The sequence below is a fragment of the Camellia sinensis genome, chromosome 7 (genome assembly GCF_055761805.1).
Source record: "Camellia sinensis isolate YWXY chromosome 7, ASM5576180v1, whole genome shotgun sequence".
NCBI classification, from domain to species: Eukaryota; Viridiplantae; Streptophyta; class Magnoliopsida; order Ericales; family Theaceae; genus Camellia; species Camellia sinensis.
The window spans coordinates 182,363,956-182,386,434 of NC_138967.1; the positions used below are offsets into that span (position 1 = coordinate 182,363,956).

The window sequence follows — 22,479 nt, forward strand, 5'->3', positions numbered from 1 at the left end:
TAACAACTCAATATATATTATTAAAAATTAATTATAAATCTGTGATAAATTTTATAAATATTAATAATAATTTTTTTTTTTATAAAATTTATACTTTGTGAAACTATCCCTTACTTTATTTTATTTTTTTAATTACTTCACGAAAATTAACTTAATGCCCAAATGTGTTGTCCTTTCCTCTCTGTTTTCTCTAAGGGCGTAAAGGTTGGTGCTTGGTTGTTCTCTGTTTCTGCTTCTTGGTTTTTTCCTCCTTATGGAGGCTACGGTGGAGGCCCTCTCTAGGGGGTTGTGTCTTACTGAGGCTGAGGAGGATTTGGTGGCCTTGGATGTCGATCATACAAAGGCCACTGAGTTGGTTGCAAATCTTTGCTTGATCGGCAAGCTTTTGTCGTTGCATCCTGTCAATCTTGAAGTGATGCGGGCTACTTTGGTTCCTATTTGGCGACTGTTTCGGGGGGGTTAAGCTCTGTGTTGTTGGGGAGAATTTATTTCTTCTCCAGTTTGATCATTTGGTTGATAAGACGAAGGTGCTTACAAATGGACCCTGGAGTTTCGATAAACATCTCCTACTCCTTGATAATTTTGATGGTTCTCTCCAACCTTCTGAAGTTCATTTGACTTTTGCAGATTTTTGGATCCATGTTTACGATCTTCCTTTGGGGTGTATGACTCGTGAGGTTGGCTCGCTGATTGGTAGACAACTTGGGGAATTTCTTGATATGGACTACGGTGCTGTGGGAACAGCTTGGGATCGTTTTCTACGAATCCGTGTCAAGGTCAATGTCTCGCATGCACTGCGTCGTGGTATGAAGATATCCCTACCTGGCCGTAATGTTGTTTGGGTGTCGTTCTCTTATGAACACTTACCAAACTTTTGTTACTTTTGTGGTAAGCTTGGTCATGGTGACAAGGAGTGTGAATCTCGATTGATGGCCTCGGTCCCGGAACCACTCCAATATGGGCCCTCTCTTCGTATGGATATGACTCGTTTGAAGGGTTTCTCTGGTGAGTCTCATGCTAGAGTTGGTGGTCGTCTTGCTCCAGATTTTACGGCCTCTGTGGGTGCACGGTTGGAGACTCCATCACGGGTGGTCTCCCGTATATCTCCATTGCCACACCGTCCAACGCCGCCTGCTTTGGTTCCTTCTGGTTGCGAGGGTGGAACTACGGTTTCGATTCCTAAGGATGTCGTGGCAACTATTTCGGCAGATTGTGGGGACGTGGTGCCGAATTCTTTGCTTTTTTCAAAATCCCATTTACCGCCCGAGCGGGAGTTTTTTCCCCATCAGGATTTGGTGCCTAGTGGGCCTGGGCAGTCTCTTGAGAATAATATGGTAGTGGATGCAAGCTGCCATCCTGCTACTAGGCCTACTCTTCCTACTCCCAGTGTGATCTGTTTAGATACCGAGTTAGTGGGGCCTAACCTGGGTGGTTTTCCTTTTCGGTCAAATGTTTTCAACGCACCTTTGTGCTCATCTTTTCCATTGGCTGACGCAGTGGGTTCAGAGGTGGGGGTTGTTTCTGCTCCACGTGGTGGTAGGCGTTGGAAAAAACACGCTCGTCACTGTGCTCCTAGTTCTTTGGTTACTCTTCCTCCTGTTCAATGTGGGAAACGAGCACGGGATTATGAAGGTGTGGGGTTTTCTGATGTGGTTGTGGAATCTGGTAAACGGGTCTGTATGTCTTCGCCGACTGCGACTCTGGTTGCCTCTTCTGACTCAACAGCGGTGGCTGATTTTCAGCCCCGCCGATTACCATGAGTCTCCTATGCTGGAACTGTCGGGGGCTTGGGAACCCTCAAACAGTTCGTTCTCTTCAGTTTCTTCTGAAGGTTGAAGGTCCCTGTTTGGTTTTTCTTATGGAAACAAAGCTTCAAGTTCGGGATTTGGAACGGATTCGTGTTAAATTGGGACTTAGGGGTTGTCTTGCAGTAAACCGTTGTGGTTTGTCGGGGGGCTTGGCCCTTTTATGGTCTGATGATGTTAAGGTTTCAATTAAAAGTTACTCTGTGGGCCATATTAATGCTTTGGTGACTGAAGGTTTGGAGGCACGACAGTGGCGTTTCACGGGGTTTTACGGCCATCCTGAGGCAGTCAAATGCAAGGATTCTTGGGAACTCTTACGCCGACTTCATGATGGTAGTTCTCATCCGTGGTTATGTGCCGGAGATTTTAATGAAATTCTGTTTGATTCGGGAAGTGTGGTATGGCTGTTCGAAATAGATTGCAGATTGAGGCTTTTCGTCGGGTTTTGAGTGACTGTCACCTCTCTGATATGGGCTTTATTGGAGGGCAGTTTACATGGTGTAATAATCGTGCCTCGGGTTTGATTCGGGAACGTCTTGATAGGGGATTGGTAAATGATGAGTGGCAGACATTATTCCCTGCAGCACATCTTCATACTCTTGTGAATTCCATGTCCGACCATTCTCCCATTCTTGTGGATTGTTTTAGAGTGCGTCGGGTTAGGCCTCAAGCTGGTCTGAGATGGGGAAGAGTTTTTCGGTTTGAAAAGATGTGGTTGCGGGAGGAAGCGTGTGAACGTGTGGTTGCCAATTGTTGGAATGGTGATGTCTCTGCCGCAAATGTAGATGGTTTACAGAGGAACATTGTTCGAACTAGTGCAGAGTTGAAAGGTTGGAGCCGAAACTAGTTTGGACATCTTCAACATCAACTGCGGGTAAAGACCAAACGTCTCGAATGGCTGCGATCACAGCCAGTTGTGTCAGATGTTATGTCCTCAGAAATTCTGCTGTTATGTAAGGAAATTGATAAGGTTTTGGAGCGCGAGTCTATCATGTGGTCTCAACGGTCTAGGGCTAATTGGCTGCGGTACGGGGATAGAAATACTCCTTTTTTTCATGCAACAGCGTCGCAACGTCATCAAAAAAAACATATTCGAGGTATTAATGATGCATCTGGGAGGTGGGTTTCCGAACCTTTGGCGATTGAACGAACTGCTCTGGATTATTTTGGTGACCTTTTCATGGCCTCTAGTTTAAGTTCTGGAGCAGAATTTCTTGAGCATGTACCTCCTATTATTACTGAGGCCATGAATTCAACTTTGCTTGCTTCGTTTACGGAGGATGAAGTGAGAGTTGCTTTGTTCCAAATGCATCCCACAAAAGCTCCTGGGCCTGATGGTAAGCCGGCTTTATTTTTTCAAAAATTTTGGCACATTACCAGTAAGACTGTTTGTGGTGCAGTTTTGGGTTTCCTTAATGGGGAGCAGGATATTTCTTTGTTGAATGAAACCTTCATTGTGTTAATTCCAAAGGTAAAGGAGCCTAAATCTTTTTCGCAATTTCGGCCTATTAGTTTATGCAATGTGGTCTACAAAATAATTTCAAAGGTTCTTGCAAACCGTCTCAAATTATTGCTTCCGTCAGTGTTCTCGGAATCTCAGTGTGCCTTTGTACCTGGCCGTCTCCTCACTAATAATGTCCTTATTGCTTTTGAAATCTTTCACTGGCTCAAATCTCGTCGCCATGGGTCTGATGGTTATATGGCTTTAAAGCTTGATATGAGTAAAGCCTATGACCGTGTTGAGTGGGCTTTCTTGGAGAGTACTTTGGTTCGTTTGGGTTTTGCTCCCGGGTTTGTTGCTTTAATTATGCAGTGTGTGTCCTCTGTCCCATATTCGGTGCTTATCAATGGTGTACCTTCGCCTCGTTTCTTTCCCTCGCGGGGATTGCGTCAAGGGGACCCTATTTCTCCATATTTATTTATCCTTATGCTTGAAGCCCTTTCATGTATGATACATAATGCTGTTGGGCGGCAATTGTTATCTGGCGTGAAGTTGAGTCTTTCGGGGCCACGGGTGTCCCATCTCTTCTTTGCTGATGATAGTTTGGTTTTTGCAAAGGCGTCTTTTGATGAAGCTCAAGTTTTGATGAGTATTTTGAGTGCTTTTGAGGAGGCATCGAGGCAGAAAGTCAATTTGGATAAGTCTTCGGTATTTTTTAGCAAGAATGTTGATGACCACTCCAAACATGCCGTTTCTCATCTGCTGGGAGTGGAGGCTATGGCAACAAATGGGAAGTATTTGGGTGTGCCCACCTTTGTTGGCGTATCAAAAAGGAAGGTGTTTGGGTATATCAAAACAAATATTTGGAAACGTTTGAATGGTTGGAAAGAAAAGTTTTTATCGGCTGCGGGGCGTGATATTTTGATTAAGGCCGTTGCACAAGCTATTCCTGTTTTCATCATGTCCCATTTCATGCTTCCGGTGGGCCTTTGTCATGAAATTGATTCAATGATTAGTCATTTTTGGTGGGGTCAACGTGAGGAAGAAAGGAAGATCCATTGGCTTAGGTGGAGCAAACTTTGCTTGCCAAAACAGCAGGGAGGTTTGGGGTTTCGTAGTTTGGTGGCTTTTAATAGGGTGATGCTTGCAAAACAAGTTTGGTGGCTTCTCAAGCATCCGGAGTCCTTGGCGGTGCAGTTGCTTAAATCTCGGTGTTAGTCTATTATTATACTTTGTATACTTTAGCATTGTTTATTCTTTAGTTGTTTGTTAGCTTTATGCTTTCGGCTCAGTGTTAGTATACTTTGTATACTTTAGCATTGTTTATTATTTAGTTGTTATTATTATGTTTGTTAGCTTTATGCTTTCGGCTCAGTGCCTCGCGTCTAGCATGCCTCACATCCAATGTCAGGCTATAAGAAGCGAGCTAAGCTCCCCTTGTAATTGTACAACAAATTCAATATACATACCTCATTCAATTTCTCTTACATGGTATCAGAGCACAGGTGTTTTGCCTAGTCTCTAGATATTTTTTTCTTCTTCTTCGCAGACTGCTGTGTCTCTCATTTGCATCACATTTGGACAGATTGTTGCATCTCTCGACCTTCTCTGTCTTCCCTATTCAACCACACCAGTCTCTTCGTCTCCTCACGACGAATCCACCGCCACCAAATTCATCACCAGAAGACGTTCCACGCGCCTTCACGCACCGCCAGAACTTAAGGCCACGCGCATCCTCGTTCTCTGACGCGCTCTACGCGCCTCTGCACTGTCCCGCGCTACTGTGCGCCGCGGCTTCCTCTGCTAACGTGAGCCGCGTGTTTCTGCGTCAGCCGACGTCAGCCGTACTGCTTTCGTGCGCCGCCTGCTGTCCGCTGCTATTGTGCGCCGCGCACCTCTCTGCTAACGTGCGCCGCGCCTGTGACGTCAGCCCTGTCGCCCATGACATCATCTGTTTGACCGAAGTTTGACCAGCCCATTTAGTGCCTTTCTGGTCCTATTTTTTGGTCAGTTCACTCTTTTCCCACTAATTTCGACCTTCTGAATTCACTGGTACCCTTGGATTTTTTAAATTCTACCTCGAAAGTACGATTTTGCCCTCATGGATCGCCTCGACTCCTCTCACCACCCTATTTCCGTTGTTCTTGACGGGACTAACTATGTCTTATGGGCACAAGCTATGTCTGGGTTTCTCAAAGGAAAGAAACTTTGGCGCATCATCACTGGGGATGTGTGCAAACCTATCCACACAACCACGGACTCCGCTGCCAAATATATCGATCGTCTGGAGGATTGGGATAGTAAAAACTATCAAATCATTACCTGGTTTCGCAATACTTCTATTACATCTATCAGCCTTCAGTTTGGTCGGTTCCAACTTGACTCTGCTTCCTCTCCCGCCAAGGACATCTGGGATTTTTTACAAGAACGCTATCAAACTACTGGCCTTGCGCACCAATATCAGCTTCTGAGTCATCTTCACCGTATGCGCCAAGAAATAACTCAGACCATTAATGATTTCCTCTCCCAAATGTATTATGTTTGGGATCAGCTCGCTCTTTCTGAACCTCCATGGGATTGTACTAAGGATGCTGCCTTGTTTACTACTTACCGTGACCAACATCGCTTGGTTCAATTTCTCATGGCTCTTACTTCCCGTTTTGAGCCTGTCCGAGCATCTCTCCTCCATCGCACTCCTTTACCCACTCTTGAGCAAGCAATTTCTGAACTCCTGTCAGAGGAAACTCGGTTTGGTACTCTCCATCCGCCCCCTGTGGACTCTGTTCTTGCTACTCCCCAGACTAAGAGTTCTCCTTCCCCACCTTCATCACAGAAGTCAACCTTCCGCAACTACTGTCAAAATCGCAATCTTCCGTCGACTCATCTTCTGGTTAATTGTCCTGTTCGCCTCTGTCGGTTTTGCAACAAGACTGGTCCTGGTCATCTCCAGCAAGATTGCTTCTGCAATCCCGCCCGTGCTTCTCGCAATGGTCCTTCCCCCGGGCATTTTTCCCGCAGCACCTCACATCGTTCTGGGCCTCCGTTTAAATCACTCCCTGCTCAACGCACTGCTGCTGCTGCCTCAGAGGATTTACCTTCCCCTGTCCCTATAGATCCTTCCACTCCAGTCTTCTCTCACACAGATATCGACGCCATGTTTCCACATTTTTGGCAAAAATCCGGTACCCCTTCCTCTCCTGCCTTGTCTGTCACCGCAGGTAATACTTCCTGGTACTTTGACTCCGCTTGTTGTAGTCACATGACCTTTGACTCTACTATTTTTACTCCTATCTCTTTTACTCCTCATGTTCCTTCTATCCATACTGCTGATGGGTCTCTTCTGTCTGTAAGTCATGTTGGTTCTATTTCCACCTCTCACTTATCTTTATCCCATGTCTATCTTATGCCTGCTCTCACTTTAAATCTTATCTCCATAAGTTAATTATGTGAGCATGGTCTAACTGTTACCTTTTCTCCTACTGGTTGTTTGGTGCAGGACCCTCGGACGGGGCAAACCCTTGGGATAGGCCGTAAGCATGGACGCCTCTACGAGCTTATCCATCTTCATGTTCCGGATTCCTCTCAGATCACAGCTCCTACCACTGCTACCACTGCTCCTCGTTTATCTCCTTTTCAGCTTTGGCACTGTCGTTTAGGCCATCTTTCTGCTGGTCGTTTAAAAACTTTAATTTCTAGTGGTCATTTAGGTCCTGTCAGCTTTGATGTTTTCGATTGTGTGTCCTGTCAACTTGCTAAACGACCTGCTTTGTCGTTTAATAAAAGTGACTCTGTTTCTCTTGCACCATTTGATCTCATCCATTCTGATATTTGGGGACCCTCTCCTACTCCCACTATGGGCGGAGCCCGCTACTTTGTTGTTTTTATTGATGATTTTTCCCGTTTTACATGGTTGTTCCTTATGAAAAGTCGCTCTGAGCTCAAACAACTTTATTACAATTTTGCTGCAATGGTTAACACACAATTTTCTAAAACTATTAAGATTTTTCGCTCTGACAATGCCATGGAATATAAAGATTTTGACTTTCTTTCCTTCCTTCAGAGTCATGGTACTCAACCTCATCGTTCCTGTCCCGGTACGTCTCAACAAAATGGACGTGCTGAACGAAAACATCGGCATATTCTCGACACTACTCGTGCTCTTCTTCTATCTTCCTCTTGTTCGGAACATTTTTGGGGAGAGGCAGCTCTCACTGCTGCTTACACTATCAATTGTATCCCTACACCTATCATTCAGAATCACACTCCTTATGAGCGTCTGTACGGCACCCGTCCTCCTTACACCAACCTTCGGGTCTTTGGCTCTGCCTGTTTTGTTCTTCTCCAACCTCATGAACGTACCAAACTTGAACCTCGTTCCCGCCTTTGTTGCTTCTTGGGCTATGGTATTGAACATAAAGGGTATCGTTGTTGGGATCCTCTCTCCCAACAACTTCGTATCTCTCGTCATGTGGTCTTTTGGGAACACAAAATGTTTTCCTCTCTCTCTCTCTTCCGTTTGTCCGTTCCCTCACCCTCTCTGTTTTTTACTGATCCTTCCACCGATCTATTTTCTGATGATCTTCCCCCACCACCCACGCCAGCTTCTCTCGAGATCGCCTTGCCTACTGGACTGTCCCATGCCCCTGCTCCCTCTGATGGTCCTGCTCTTGCTTCCTCGGACTCCTCCCCTCCTGCTGAGTCTCTTCCTCTGGCTCCTCCTCCATCTACTCGACCACGCCGGGTAACACAACCTTCTACTCGTCTTCGTGACTTTATTGTTGGCTCTACTACTTTTTCTACTTATGAACCGACCTCCTATCGTGAGGCTCGCTCTAATCCTCTTTGGTAGCAAGCTATGACTACTGAATTGCAGGCTTTAGCCAAAACTCATACTTGGGACATTGTTGATCTTCCTCCTGGCAAGTCTGCCATTGGTTGCAAATGGGTATACAAAATCAAGACTTGTTCTGATGGATCTATTGAGTGCTACAAAGCCCGCCTTGTTGCCAAAGGCTTTAACCAAGAATATGGTATTGACTATGAAGAGACCTTTGCTCCTGTTGCTCGTCTCACCTCTGTTCGCAGCTTGATTGCTGTTGCTACCTCCCGCCACTGGGATCTTTATCAAATGGATGTAACCAATGCTTTTCTTAATGGTGTTCTTCACGAGGAGGTTTACATGCAACCTCTTCCTGGGTCTACTTATCCACCTCATAAAGTCTGCAAACTTCGGCGTGCCTTATACGGTCTCAAACAAGCTCCACGCACTTGGTTTGCCAAGTTCAGCTCTACTATTCATGACTGTGGTTTCACCTCCAGCTCTTATGATACTGCTCTTTTTATCCTGAAAACAGCTCAAGGGACCACCCTGCTTTTACTTTATGTGGATGACATGATTATCACCGGTGATGATATCGATGGTATTCTTCGCCTTAAACAGTTTCTTAGCCACCATTTCGAGATGAAAGACCTTGGTCCTCTCAGCTATTTCTTGGGTCTTGAAATCTTCCATGATTCTACGGGTTCTTTTATCTCTCAAGCTAAGTATACCTCTGATCTTCTCACCCGTGCTGGTCTTACGGATTGCAAGACTGCTTCCACTCCCCTCGAGCCTCAGAGTCGTCTTACACCTCTTGATGGCACTCTTCTCTCTGATGCTACCCTATATCATCAGCTGGTTGGCAGTCTTGTCTATCTCACTGTTACTCGTCCTGATATTGCCTATGCAGTTCATATTGTCAGCCAGTTTATGTCGGCTCCTCGTACCCCTTATTATGCTGCCTTAATTCGTATCCTTCGGTATCTCAAAGGCACCATGTTTCATGGTCTTCCTTATTCCGCCCGCTCCTCTCTCCAGCTTCGTGCTTTTTCCGATGCTGATTGGGCTGGAGATCCTACTGACCGCCGATCTACTACTGGGTTCTGCTTTTTTCTGGGTGATTCTCTTATTTCTTGGCGCAGCAAGAAACAATCTCTTACTGCTCGTTCCAGTACTGAGGCCGAATTCCGTGCTCTTGCTGATACTACTCAGGAACTTCTCTGGCTTCGTTGGCTTCTTGCTGATCTGGATGTTCCCTCCTCTGGTGCTACTGACCTTTTTTGTGACAATCACAGTGCTCTTCAAATTGCTCACAATGATGTTTTTCATGATCGCACCAAACATATTGAGATTGATTGTCATTTCATTCGCCAGCATGTTACCTGTGGTACTGTCCATCTTCTCCCTATTGCTTCCATCGATCAACCCGCTGATATCTTCACTAAAGCTCATCCTCCTGGCCGCTTCACTGATCTTGTTTCCAAACTCAATTTGGTTGATGCTTTCCCTCCTTGAGTTTGCGGGGGGATGTTAGTCTATTATTATACTTTGTATACTTTAGCATTGTTTATTCTTTAGTTGTTTGTTAGCTTTATGCTTTCGGCTCAGTGTTAGTATACTTTGTATACTTTAGCATTGTTTATTATTTAGTTGTTATTATTATGTTTGTTAGCTTTATGCTTTCAGCTCAGTGCCTCGCGTCTCGCATGCCTCACATCCAATGTCAGGCTATAAGAAGCGAGCTAAGCTCCCCTTGTAATTGTACAACAAATTCAATATACATACCTTATTCAATTTCTCTTACACTCGGTATTTTCCTAATTCTTCTGTTTTGGATGCTTCATTGGGTTGTAATCCGTCTTTAACTTGGAGAAGCATTCATGGTTCGAGATCTCTCTTACAATCTGGGTTGCGATGGCGAATTGGTGATGGTCAAAGAGCCCAGGTTTGGGGGGATCAATGGATTCCACGTCCTTTGTCTTTCCGACTTGTTGTTCCGCCTATGGACTTGCTGTTGGATGCACCTGTTTCGATTCTCATTGATAGGGATAGGGGATGTTGGAATGAGGAGATCATCACTTCTAGTTTTTCTCCTATTGATGTCCCCACAATTCTTGCAATTCCTCTTTATCGAAATTGGCCCGAGGATACTCTTGTTTGGCATTACTCGAATAATGGGATTTTTTCGATCAAGTCGGCATATCTCTTGGAGTTGGCTACATCTAATATTGACATGGCTGCTGGTTCTTCAGAGGATGGGATGAATTCTGCTGTTTTTTGGAAAATGGTTTGGAAGTTACAAATTCCTTCAAAAATTCGTGTTTTTGCTTAGAAAGCTTGTCTCGATATTTTGCCAGTTAAAACAAATATGATTAAGAAACGTATTCCTCTTACTGATTGTTGTGAGGTATGTGGTGAGGGGGTGGAAACTGTGCGCCACTGTTTGTTTCAATGTGAGTTTGCCGAACGTGTTTGGTTGGCTGCGGGTTTAGATCACTTATGGCAACAGGGGTTGACATGTGCTTTCTTTGATTGGATTTGGCACATCTCTTCATCTCATGGCTCTGTAGTTTTCGGCCTTGTTTTTTCGATATGCTGGGGTATTTGGTTACATCGTAATCAAGTGGTTTTTGCAAAAACCAATAGCTGTGCGGGGGAGGTGGCGTCCATTGCATTTAATAGTTTTTTGAATTTTATTGATGCTCAGGTTAATCTTCCCCAGCTGCCTTTGGCATCCTTGGCTGTTTGGTTGCCTCCAGCTGGGGGGTTTTTTAAGCTAAATTTTGATGGCGCAATTGGCAAAGAGCAACATGTCTCGGGTCTTGGTGTCGTTGCTCGTAATAGTTTGGGCCAAGTAATGGCTTCTCTTTCTGAACAGGTGGGCCAAATGTTGGATGTAGATTTTGTGGAAGTGGAGGCAGCTTTACGCGCTATTCGGTTTGCTCGCGAGCTTGGTTTTGCATATGTACACTTGGATGGGGACTTTTTGACTGTGGTTAATGCTTTCATGGCTGCCAATTGTGCTGATTTTGAGCTTGCTGGGTTTGGTCCCCTGATTATGGAAGCTCGTCAAGTGTCGTCCTCCTTTCATTCCTTTACGGTAAGCCATGTTCGCCGTACTGGTAATGTGGTTGCTCACCGGTTGGCTAGATTGGCTATCTTCTCTCCGGGGTTGCGTGTTTGGATGGAAGAGGTTCCGACTTCGGTTGCTTCGGCTGTTCATCTTGATGTTGCTGGCTCATGACTCCCCTGTTTATTTTTCTTTTAGTCATTTCTTCTGTAGCTTCTGTTTATTCAAACACTATCTAAAAAAAAAATTACTTCACAAGAGAATGAAGCGTCATCACAAAATCAAGCAAACCGACAGTTGCCGGTCAATGGACGAGGCGAATCCAAAAGTCAGTGACTCTAACCCGAGACTCGAAATGCCAGAGCAACAGTCAACAGTCAACAGTCAACAGTCACCGCCAGGCCCATAACCCCGTCAAGTAGTAAAATGGAGACCTCGTACGGTCCAAACCCAAGACCCGTTCAAATTCAATATTATTATGAATATGGTGTGTTTTGGTTGGGATTTGAAGAATCAAATATTCCTCCACTAGATAGCCATGTTTCATCAATAGAAATAATTGAAGTGAGAGAAAAAATCAAAGACCCTCCTGTGTGACATATACAATTAGAATAAATACATAGGTATACATAGTTAATGTTATTAAAATCGGAATTTCAACTAGGATTATTGGGAAAAATTTGTGAATCGAATTGTAAAATCAGATAAGAGGATCATAAGATTTTACTTTTAAAACACAATAAAATAAAAAAATTATTGATGACGATAATCTTTGTTACATAATTTTAAAAAGTTTAAAGAAAATTAATAAATTTGATATAATATATATTTTATGTTGACATAAATTAAATAAGACGTTTTAAAAATGAGTTTTTAGTCAAATTTTTTTATATATTTTTGATTAGGAAAGTCAAACTTTTTATATAAATATACACACACATATATATATACATGCATATATAATAAATAAATAATAACAAAAAAAATTAGTAGGATCAGGATTGTAGTAGAATCCAAATCATATGTGATCCTACATGATTTTATGATTAGAATCGTAGTCGCTTTATGATCTTACTAAATTTAAAATCCTAGTGTGATCTGAATCATCTGACTTAATTGAAATTGTAGAACAGTAAGATCTTATAATCCAGATCCAGATTCTAAAAACCATGAACACAATTAGATAGTTTGTTTTATGGGGCCTATGATGGACCCCACTTCAATGACCTATAATAATCATTTTGTTAGATCTTCTAAACAGATCATTGATGCAAAAAATTAAGATGATTAAATATTAATAATCACTTGATTTAATTTTATTTGTTTAAAAAGAAAGTAGATGGACTGTCCATTAATTAAATTTAAGACAAACTTGATCTAATCAAGTGGCTCCTTATATACATAATTAACATAATTTTTTTGTATGAATAATCTTCTCAAATAACCCTACAAGATGAACTGTTCAAATTATCAAGGTAGGTTGAATATGGACTAGACTGGACCGTCTAGTTGGAATACCCAACTAGAGATGCAACAACTCCGACCCATGATTAACGTTAATCCATACTTAATTATGCCTGATAAGTAATTAAAATGAAAACCTGAGTAAATTGTATGTGTGTTGCATTATTTGTGTTTTTATCTGTCTATCGTAAGAAGATCTATTGTGTTTCCGTCTTATTCTGGGAATTGAAAGCCTTATCGACATTCGATCACGAAATTGACTTGATATATGAGTCATTTGAAATTTTTAGGAATTTATGGTAAGTTCAATTGAAATCCGATTCGGAATGAATTAATTAGAATAAAATAATGTCTATTTGATTAGTGATAAGCTTAATTGATTAAACTCCCTAACCAAGCCTATATAAGGCTAATTTAACTCCTTAAGATCATTTTTGCACCTTCATTTCATTCTCTTTGAACTCCAAACGTGAGGAGGAGTGAGAAGAGTGAGCTTAGAGCCATTTTTTGAGAGAGATTAAGTTCAAGCTAAGAGAATTGCTAGGAAAAAGAAGGATTGGACTTGGAGACTCAAGAATTTAACCTCTAACTCTCACCTTGGAAAGTCTAGGTAAGAGTTCAACCCTTTGAATGTATAATTTTTATGCCTAAGCCATGAATTCAAAAGAGTTAAGTTGAGCTAATCTTGAATTAAGCTATTGAGTTGGTAAGAAGATTATATCATGCATGCATGCCCATTTGAGCACGATTTGAGTTTGATTTCAAGAGATTCCCTCATGCATGTGTTCATCTTACCATTATTTTGAGAATTCATCTTGTTTGATACCATTTTATACCAAATGATCATGGTTTGGAAGTTTTGAAGTCAAGTTAAAGCTTGCATGTTATGCGTGTTATGTTTTCAAAGAAATAAAGAGTTGTTTTGCACAATTGGCAAGTTTTTGGGCCTTGATTTTGTGAAATAATCTTTAATTCACCATGTTTTCCAAGTTTATATAAGTTTTATCAAGTTTTTGGCCCAAAAGACCATAATTTCCAGCGTTGAATTTGAGTTTTGCAGCTTGGAGGTGAATTTGGAAATTCCATAATTCAACCTCTCCACTCAAGCGACAGATCCTGCGCTCGAGCGACCACCTTTATTTTTGCACTTCTGCTCGAGTGACCAAAAGTTTGCTCTAGTGTAAAATGCATGCTCCCAAAAGTTCACATGTTTTGCAGACCGCTCGAGCGACAAAAGTTGCGCTCGAGTGAGGACCTGAATCTCGCGCTCGAGCGGCCATCAAGCGTGAAAATCACATAACCAATACTTTTACAGATTGCTCGAGCAAGAGAAGGTGCGCTTAAGCAACCACTCACATTTTGCGTGTCCGCTCGAACGAAGAAAGGTATGCTCAAGCAAGACCCCTATTTTCAGCAAGTTTTGTTAAGTGTTTCCAAGTGCATTTTGGCATCCTCATTGTATTCTAGGCACTCCTAGGCCAAGATTAAGACACAGTAATGAGAGTAAAGGCTAGAAACACACTATGAGCAAAATGAAATGAGTTATGTTCAATCCAAGCTTGTGTTTCAGTATATGTATCTATTATGTTGGTGTAGGTCACGCACCATGAGCGGTTGATCCATTGGTTTGCTATCAAGCTAGCTGTGAAGCTATCTGTGAGTAATAACTTAGTAAAGCTATGTTCGATATAAAGTACTTTTTGAATATTGTGATATGAATGAACTGTTTTTGAATGAGAGAAAGAAATGTGTTGTGATTACATGAATGATGATCCACTTCTTTGAAAATGTAATTGTGGCATCCTTAGCAGAGGCCCTCGCCCAAGGAACATAATATTATGGCTTATGATCATGAGGCCCTCACCCGGGAGAAATAATATCGTGGCACAGGCCCTCGCCCAAGGAAAACAATACCGTGGCTCACGTATGAGATATGTTACTCGGTACCAGAGGTTCCAATGTGGAACTTAATATACTTGACCAAAGAGATATGTTAATGCTAACGGATATATTACTCATGATTTGAATATGTTTATGACTCTGTTTATGACATGAATATGTTTATGCTCTTGTTCAATAAGAGATTTGAAAGTTATATCTGTGACAGACATCATTCATTAAACCCTTTACTCCGTTATTATTCACTGGGCTTCCGCTCACTATTTATATTATATATGTAGATGACTAAGTGTGTGACCAGGCTCAGAGTTGAGAACCTGGCGTCTCAACTTTTGTCAACCAGCCTTTGTGCCTCCCGAGGAGGTTCCATACATCTTGTAGACAAGTTTTGTGAATGCATAAGGCTTTGTTTTCTCTTTGGATTATGAACAAGTTTTCTGTTAACTGTATTTGGGCTAAGTCCCTTTTGGCTATATTTGTAATGAATGTGACGTAAGACTACTACATTATAACGTCACGTATATGTGTATAAAGGCTTAAAATTTTATGTCATATGTCTCCACTGCTCAATGGACTATGTATGTTTCTATATTTGCTTCTATAGCCCCTAATTATAAGTAATTCTGTTAAAAGGCCTTTAGTAATCTAAGGATTACTAACCGGTTACGAAGCTAAATCTATAGGAGCAGATTTGGGTCGTGACAAGAGAGGATCCAATCCTTATTTCAAATTGGTAAAAAATATATATTTCTTTTATTTTTATTGAACCAAACAAGAAAATGAGTATTATGATAAAATGATTATTCTATTTTAATTTCATTCTAGTAGACCAAACATTCTCTAAAAAAGTATTAAGAATATATATAAAATAAGAATAATGTTATATGCATCAATTAGTGTACTAACTAGTGTATCAATTGATGATGTGTCATAATTTAAGAGATTTTTTATATTTATAATGTAGTTAATGAGTAGGGTCAATAATAATATCATAACTAGTATTAATACATTAGTTAGTATACTAACTGAGGCATGTAGCACCACTGATAAAATAATGACGGCATGAAATTGATTTACAAACAACTTTTTAAAATGACATAGCAATAATGTTCTTACAATTACGAGACACAATAATAAGTATTTTAACTTAAAATATAATACTAAGAAAATATCGTGTCATTCTATATAAAATTTCTACACAAAATTTCTGTATCGTAATCCTGCCTAAAAACCACCCAACAAAGGTGAGTTACTGTATGTTTCACTCACAAATTTTTTCGCTACACGCGTTAATTTAGACCACCATATATAAGTAATCTCTCTCTCTCTCTCTCTCTCTCTCTCTCACAAAAAAAAAGAAGAAGAAGAAGAAGAAGAAGATAAAATAATATGAAAATAAGGATGAATTATACTAACTATCTCTGTAATTTGGGATTTTTGTCACTTTAGTTTTCGACCTTTTAATTGTGATACATTTGACTCTCAATTTTAAACCTCAGTCCAAATAAAGACAATTTAAGACATTGTTACTCAATTTCAAGGGCAGAGTCGTCAATTTGATAAAATATAAATTAATTTGACAAAAAAAAAAATATCAAAAAATTATTTTCAAATTTTTAAAAATTATTTCTACCTACTAAAGATAAAACTATATAAAAATAATAAATCTTTTACATTTTTATTTTTTTATCAAATTAATTTTTAGTATATGTTTGGATGATGATATGAGTGGTTGTTTTTGTTGATAGTTTTGGATAGTTATCATGTAATAGATGGTTATATATATATATATATTGTTAATAGATATTTTTTTATGGTTATCATTTAATAGATGGTTATTAGACTTTTAATGTATAACTGATTTAATATATGAAATGTTTTTAGTTTTGGATTTTTTTAATTTAATTGATTGATTTAATAATGACACCAAAATTGTCGCCATGTTTAACTTTTGAAAAAATAAAAACTAATTTAATGAAAATAAATATCAAAAAAAATTATTTCTACCCTCCCAAAGGATAAAATTATATAAACATGATGTATTTTTAATTTTTTTCACCAATTTAATTTATAGTTTCTTAGAAAAAAATTTTGAAAATAGATTCTGAAAACCAAATCAAACAGAACTTTATAACAAAAAAAAATTCAACATTATTCATTAAAAAAAAATCTTTATATTTCAAACAACATATAAGTTAACCAACACAAAATAAGTTGTATGACAACTTTGCGATTCAAATGGAGCAACAATGTCTTCAATTGTCCTTATTTGAAACGAGATTCAAAATTCATGGTCAAATATATCATAATTGAAAAGTGAGATACCAAAATTATACAAATCCCAAACTATAAGATAAGGCCTAAAGAGAAATCTCAATTAGAGGATTTTTTATATTTAAATATTTTACAATACAAATTTTGGGAGTTATTTATGTAATGCTTTGATAAGGGTATGGCTTCTGTCCAGTCCGATCGGACTGGACCGTGCTGTTGGGCCTTTTGAGGCCCACCACGGGTCCCATTTTGATAATCTGAACCGTTCAATATGTAGAAATTGTCGAGTACTATATGCCACGTTGATTGGATATCGATAGCTATGTGATCAAAATAGTTTTTTGTCAACCGTTAATTTGTTCACCGTCCAATTTTTTTAATACGAAACTGATTTGATCATATAGCTATCGATATCCGATCAACATGATTTTTTATAGGCATATAATACTCGACGAGTTCTACACATTGAACGGTTCAGATTATCAAAACGGGACCCGTGGTGGCCCCCACGGGCCCAACAGCACGGTCCAGTCCAATCCCGGATTGGACAGAAGCCATACCCTTTTGATAATGTTATTAGTTTTTTTATTTTACAAAAAATAAAAACAAAAATAAAACTTATTTGATATGCACAATTGTTTTTAAAATATAAAATAATAAAAATAAAAATATATGCTTGATGATGAGTTGTTGAAAGTTTAAGAAGTGGGGTTTGTCGAAAGTGGAAGAAGGTATTCTATTCCACTCCTCCAAAGTAATCACCAAAGCGCTGAAAGTAAAGAATTTTGATTCAAAGATGAAAAAAACGTCACTTAAAATAAAAAATTAAGTCACTTTTTTTCTTTTTCTTTTTAAATGTTGGTTAGTCATGTGTTGGTAGCCAAACATAGATATGTTAGATAATGTCTCAATGGGACCACATAATTAAATGTGGTGTTATCATTTATAAGAAGCCTACAATTTAAGTGATTCAATTTAGTTAATAGGCTTAAGGGTATATGTGTTATGGACCTAATGTGTAGATACTAGTTGTATAATTTCTATTTCTATGAGGGGCAGAAATAGAAATTAAAACATATTGGTTAAAGTTGGTTTTCATTACCTTTCAGTTTTAAAACCAATAATGGTTAATTTATTGATTTTCATTACCTTTCAGTTATGAAAACCAATTACAACCTTTAAAAGGTTATGGTCCCTATTCCTTCCTAAGGTGAAAAGATAAGAACACTGTTTTGTTTTTCTAAATCCTCTCAAGGAGAAACATAAGACACCAAAAGGGAAAGGATTAGAAGGCAATAACATAGTCAATATCAAAGGTTTTATTGACAATCAGACGCTTCCGTTTAACCGTTCATCGATGGATTCAGGTATGTCGTTTTAGTCTTGTTTTCTTGATGATATACGTGGTAGATGATCCGAAACATGAAGTTTCATGTTTTGAAATTTATGTTTACAAGTGGTATCAGAGCGGTTATATCATGTGTATTATTAGAATAGATATGCTTTTATTCATCCTATTTAGTTTCTTGGAATCAGATTCTGTTTTTGTATTTCTGTTTTTCCCTCTGCTGCAAATTCTGTTTTGTTTTCTGGAAATAGAACATAATTCGGATGGGCGGTTCATTTTTCAAATGGTGAACATCATGTATTTATATATATATGTATATAATTGGGATTGCTGCAGATTATATAACATATACGGGGTAACAAATTTAGAAATCTTTAAATTTAATGTAATTTCATACAACGTCTACGGAAATTTAATTTTCTAATATTCTAAATATAAGTCAATTCAAACAAGATGTCACAAAAGTGATCTCTCTTGTCTAGATTGTTTTATATGGAATGTTTTGAAGTTCATGTCTGTGTATCTCATGCGGGTATTTATCGGTCCAAAGACATGATTAAGACTTGGCAGAATTACACACACATTTTATGGTAATAAACATGTGCCAATTGTCAAGGAAACCTAATGTGAATAATAAATCCATCAAAAGATAGATTTGTTATTTGACATAACTTATTGTCAATGTTTGATCATTACAACAAGAATACCACTTACAGTTAATATCACTACCCAAAGGCTTGGTATTAATGTTGTGCTAGGTATCTTGAGATGTTTTCATTAAATTAATTAATTTAGAGATTATCTGTTTGGTAACTTAATGTGAAGATGAGGTAATTGTTCCTAAGGAACAAACTCTAATCTGTGCCATTAAGGTGATCCACCAGAGAAAGGAGATTTGCATTTTCAGATGATTATATTGTATATCTCCAGGAACATGAGGTAGAAAATGGAATGTCGAAAGATGATCCAATCAACTTTCGTCAAGCCATGGAAAGTTCCAACTCTCATAAGTGGATAGAAGCCATGAATGAAGAATATAAGTCTATGCAAGACAATAAAATTTGGGAACTTGTCTCATTACCAGTTGGTGCGAAGCCCGTAGGTTGTAAATGGATATTTAAAACCAAAAGGGATTCAAATGGTAATGTGGAGAGGTATAAGGCACGTCTTGTAGCCAAAGGCTTTACTCAAAAAGAAGGAATTGACTTTAAAGAAACTTTCTCTCCAGTTTCTTCGAAAGATTCTTTTAGGACAATTATGGCGCTTGTTGCATATTTTGATCTTGAGTTGCATCAGATGGATGTCAAAACAGCTTTTCTTAATGGTGACATTAAAGAAACAATTTATATGATGCAGCCAGAAAACTTTGTGTCAGGAGACCCAAAGAATATGGTTTGCAAATTGACTAAATCCATCTATGGACTCAAACAAGCTTCTCGTCAGTGGTACTTCAAATTTCATCAAGTTCTCACTTCGTATGGTTTTGAAACTAACGTTGTTGATGAATGTGTGTATCACAAGTTCAGTGGGAGTAAACACATATTTTTGGTTTTATATGTTGACGACATATTGCTTGCCACAAACGATATAAATTTATTGCATGACACCAAGAGATTTCTATCTAAGAATTTTGAAATGAAAGATCTTGGTGATGCTTCCTTTGTATTAGGAATCGAAATACTCCGAGATCGTTCTCGGGGTATTCTGGGATTATCACAAAGGAGCTATATCGAAAAAATACTCATTAGATTTGGCATGCAAAATTGTAAATCAGTTAAAACCCCGGTTGCTAAGGGAGACAAGTTTAGTCTCAGCCAATGCCCGAAGAACAGTCTTGAAATTCAAGAAATGCAGAAGATTCCTTATGCCTCAGCTGTAGGGAGTCTAATGTATGCTCAAGTATGTACGCGTCCGGATATTGCGTTTATAGTTGGCATGTTAGGCAGATATTTAAGTAATCCTGGCATGGATCATTGGAAAGCAGTCAAGCGTGTTATGCGATATTTATAGAGAACAAAGGAATATATGCTCACATATAGGAGATCGGATAAGTTAGAGGTCATTGGATATTCCGACTCCGATTTTGCTGGATGCCAAGACAGTAGGAAATCCACATCAGGCTATATTTATCTGTTAGCTGGTGGAGCAATTTCTTGGAGGTCTGCAAAGCAGACGCTCATAGCTTCATCCACTATGGCTGCAGAGTTTGTAGCATGTTATGAGGCATCAAACCAAGGGATATGGCTGCGGAATTTTGTCACTGGGTTGCGTATTTTGGAAGGCACTGAAAGACCACTTAAGATATATTGTGACAATAAGTCTGCAGTTTTATATTCCAATAACAACAGGAGCTCGACAAAATCAAAGCGTATTGATATCAAGTTCCTAGTTGTAAAAGAAAGAGTGCTGAGTGGACAGATTTCCATAGAGCACATTGGGACAAACTCCATGATAGCAGATCCACTTACGAAGAAACTACCACCCAAGGTCTTTCATGAGCACACTGCTCATATGGGTGTTGTTCTATTTGAGAACATTCTGGTTTAGTGGGAGTTTGTATTTATATTACTGCTTTATGTCAGCCTTGAGTTTTATCTATGTAATTAGATTAATTTCTGCAGAAATGAAGTATTCAGTTTATTACGCTCTGTTACGTATTGTGAAGTATTGATCTCAATAAAGTTAAGTAGGACCAGTTGGACATATGCATGTATGGATCACATCACATGTAATTTCCATGCTACGCATCCATGATTGATCTATGTCATTTAGCTATATTTGTATACGTGACCATTGGTGGGTCGAGTTACGATTGATGTAACGAAGACCGCTTTGATCCTATATTAATATAGTTAATGGACAAGATTGTTTGGATACCCTCAAGTTATGATAACAAATTTCTGAGCTCACTAAAGTTAAGCACATTTTTCAAGATACATATGTGGTCCAGTGGGAGATTGTTAGATAATGTCTCAATGGGACCACATAATTAAATGTGGTGTTATCATTTATAAGAAGCCTACAATTTAAGTGATTCAATTTAGTTAATAGGCATAAGGGTATATGTGTTATGGACCTAATGTGTAGATACTAGTTGTATAATTTCTACTTCTATGAGGGGCAGAAATAGAAATTAAAACATATTGGTTAAAGTTGGTTTTCATTACCTTTCAGTTTTAAAACCAATAATGGTTAATTTATTGGTTTTCATTACCTTTCAGTTTTAAAACCAATAATGGTTAATTTATTGGTTTTCATTACCTTTCAGTTATGAAAACCAATTACAACCTTTAAAAGGTTATGGTCCCTATTCCTTCCTAAGGTGAAAAGATAAGAACACTGTTTTGTTTTTCTAAATCCTCTCAAGGAGAAACATAAGGCACCAAAGGGGAAAGGATTAGAAGGCAATAACATAGTCAATATCAAAGGTTTTATTGACAATCAGACGCTTCCGTTTAACCGTTCATCGATGGATTCAGGTATGTCGTTTTAGTCTTGTTTTCTTGATGATATACATGGTAGATGATCCGAAACATGAAGTTTCATGTTCTGAAATTTATGTTTACAAGATAAAGTTAGACCATTCATTTTTTTGAAATTAAATATAATGAAATAATGTGTTATGATTAATGGATCAGTTTGATTTATTTATTTATTTCTAGATGGTTTACCTACATGAGATTATAAAATTAATGAATTAGATTATTGAAGTAAGATTCATGATGGATCCCATGTGCAATGGCGGAGCTAGAAAATCAATTTAGAGATGTCACCTATTAAATGCAAATTCAAAAGTTGTATTCTTCTCGTCAACAATAATAAAATAATGGATAAAAAATAATTTTAGTTCCTAAGCTATACATTTATTGTTATTTTAGTCTTTTAAATTTTAATTTTATCATTTTAGTGCTTAAAGTTAGTAATTTGAGCCATTTTGGTCCTGAAACTAAACATCTGTTTCCCTTACTAGCAGAAAATCTATTTCATCCTGTTTTTGCAAGGGCAATACTGAAAACCAAAGAAAGAGAGAGACAGAGAACGAGAATTTTAAGGTTTTGGTTTTGGTTTTTATTTTTGGTTTGATCCGTGATATGTTATTGTGTGTTTTTGTCAGTTTCTACATGCAATTGTTCTATTTTTTATTGTGTTTTTGTATTTTTTGCTTTTTTTGTTGTTGTCGTCGTTTGGTTTTCTATACTACATTTTTTTTCTCTTTCGCAAAAGCTGAAACTTTGTTAGAGAATGTGTCAACATATGGGACCACTTCTGAGTTGATTTCTGTGTTTGCCTTATTTGATTAGGGAAGCTACAAATCAGTGGGGTTTTGGAAAAATATTTACAAATTAGTGAAAAAAATTA

General features: G+C 38.7%; 1 protein-coding gene across 1 annotated transcript; it reads left to right on the plus strand.

Annotated features, from left to right (window-relative positions):
• Positions 1-10,433: 10,433 nt before the first annotated feature.
• LOC145796357 (uncharacterized) lies at positions 10,434-11,309 on the plus strand. The gene is made up of 2 exons (XM_082881442.1): positions 10,434-10,472; positions 10,773-11,309. Exons 1-2 carry the CDS (start codon positions 10,434-10,436, stop codon positions 11,307-11,309), a joined length of 576 nt encoding a protein of 191 aa, XP_082737568.1.
• The last annotated feature ends 11,170 nt before the right edge of the window (positions 11,310-22,479 follow it).